The following is a 2494-nucleotide window of genomic DNA, read 5'->3' on the forward strand; positions in this document are numbered from 1 at the left end:
GGACTGTAAAGGTGGGTAAAACTTTGTGGCTCTTCATGATATGTTGAGTATGGATTACTTTCATACTATATTATGGTTGTCATTACTAAATTTAAATTTAAAAAAATCTTTTGAGTTCCTCCTAAATGCAAGTAACTGTGCTAGTTCCCGAGGATAAAATACAAAGATGAGTAAGATACAGCTTTTGTTTTCAGCAGACTTTGCCTTGGATTTCCTCACCATAGTTCTCATAGCCACTAGATATGCTGCCCTCCAATATGCAAGCTTTTTTGATCACTCTCCATTTTCCATGAGACAGAACTCAAATTTCTGCTTCATTCCCAAGGTCTTTCATGATCCAGTTCCACCCTGTTTTCCAAGCTCTTTCTGCTTATTCTCAGCTTTTTGGTATGTGGTGTATAGGCTATGGCACCATATTCTTTTATAACTCTCTTTCTATGGCTAGAACTCCTAATTACTCTTCAACAGACAACTGACACGTCAGCTTCCCTATGACACAGCCTGTGACTTCTCCCCCTTCTCAGACTGTTAGAGGTCCTTCCTCTTTACTTTCTTTGTGCCTATCAATATTATAATGCTCAGTGATAAAATGTTGAGATTGTTTATATTCAATTTGTTTTCTCTCATAGTGGGAAACTTCCTGAAGGGAGGAACTATATCCTTTTTCATCTTTTTATCTTCAGCACATGCCACAGTTCTGGTATACAACAGGCACAGAATTGGTAATGGCTTCTTGAATGAATGGCATGAACTCATTCACCATTCTTTACTTTTTTGTTGCATCAACTGTCAATATTTAAGATCCCAGTCATCTTTGTCCCCATTTTTACTCCTTAATTCTCTTTCCAGAATGCTGTCAGAAGGATATCTCAGTGGACTTGCCTACTGGAATGACATCCACTGGAGCTGCGCATCTTGTAATGAGCAGGTGGCTGAGGAAAAGGAAGAAGAGACGAATTCCATTGCTGCTCTTTCCTATTCCTCCATGGATGAAACACAAGTCAGAAGTCTCTATGTGAGCTGCAAATCCTCTGGCAAGTTCATTTCTTCAGTGAATTCAAGAGACAGCCAACAAAGTAGAAGTCAGAGAGTCACTGTGCTGCAGACAAACCCCAATCCTGTGTTTGAAAGTCCAAACATGCCTGCAGTTGAAATATGTAGAGAGTCCAGCAGAGAGACCTACTTGGTTCCACCTTCCTGCAAGAGTATCTGCAAGAATTACAATGACTTACATATTGCAGGGGGACAGGTGATGGCCATTAACTCAGTGTCAACAGACTTCCCTTCTGAGAGCAGTTTTGAATATGGTCCTTTGCTGAAGTCGTCTGAGATTCCTTTGCCCATGGAAGATTCCATTTCCACTCACCCCAGTGACTTTCCCCCAAAACCTGTTCAGCGGTACTCATCCTACTGGAGAATAACGAGCATCAAAGAGAAAAGCAGCCTACAAATGCAGAAGCCTATTTCTAATGCAGTGCTTAATGAGTACCTGGAGCAGAAGGTGGTGGAGTTATACAAACAGTACATTATGGACACCATGTTTCATGACAGTTCTCCTACCCAGATTCTGGCATCTGAACTTATCATGACAAGTGTGGACCAAATTAGTCTTCAAGTATCTAGAGACAACAATCTGGAGGCCTCAAAAGCTAAGGATATAGTCATTAGCCGCCTATTACAGTTGGTGTCAACTGAGATCAGCACTCCTAGTCTTCATATTTCTCAGTATAGCAATGTGAATCCATAGGGAGGATGCTTCCACTCCTCTCTCTCAATGACTCAAAACCAAAGCAACACTTATTCATTCATTCTGAGAATGTGCAGGAGGGGGTTGTGAATGATAGTCATGAGCTAGAGAAGTAAAGGTCACCGAGAAGTGAGGCATGAATTAAGATGAAATCTCATAGAAAGGAAATCATCATGAGAAGTGTTGGAAGAGGAGCTGTACAGAATGATTTCAAAGAGAGGTCTGTACAGTAACAAAGCAAAATAAAAATCAAACAAGAAAAGGCTACGATTCATTTAATTCAGTACAGATACTGAACAAGAGGACAAGCCAACTAAGAATGAAACACACTATGGCAAAATTGAAAAGCCAAAAAGTTTCAGGATAAAGAGTTAATATTTGGGGCCAGCACTGTGGCATAGTGGGTAAAGATGCACTGCCAGCATCCCATATGAGCACCACTTCGAGTCCCAGCTGCTCCACTTCTGATCCAGCTCTCTGCTGGAAGGCGGTAGAAGATGGACCAAGTGCTTGGGCCCCTGCACCCACGAGGGAGAACTGGAGGAAGTTCCTGGCTCCTGGATCGGCCCAGCTCCAGCCATTGAGGCCATTTGGGGAGTGAACCAGCGGATGGAAGACTGACTCTCTCTCTCTCTCTCTCTGCCTCTCTGTAACTCTGCCTTTCAAATAAATAAATAAATATATTTTTAAAAAAGAGTTACTATGTTTGGTACTCAAGTGAATTCCTTCAAGTTGTTCTTGAGGGAA

At 41.7% G+C, this 2494-nt stretch overlaps 1 protein-coding gene across 1 annotated transcript; it reads left to right on the forward strand.

Moving 5' to 3' along the window:
- The first annotated feature begins 850 nt into the window (after positions 1 to 850).
- Positions 851 to 1747, forward strand: TASL (TLR adaptor interacting with endolysosomal SLC15A4). The gene has a single exon (XM_062183254.1). The coding sequence runs from the start codon at positions 851 to 853 to the stop codon at positions 1745 to 1747; it is 897 nt and encodes a 298-aa protein (XP_062039238.1).
- Positions 1748 to 2494: the final 747 nt, after the last annotated feature.

Source organism: Lepus europaeus, chromosome X (genome assembly GCF_033115175.1).
Source record: "Lepus europaeus isolate LE1 chromosome X, mLepTim1.pri, whole genome shotgun sequence".
Classification (NCBI taxonomy): Eukaryota; Metazoa; Chordata; class Mammalia; order Lagomorpha; family Leporidae; genus Lepus; species Lepus europaeus.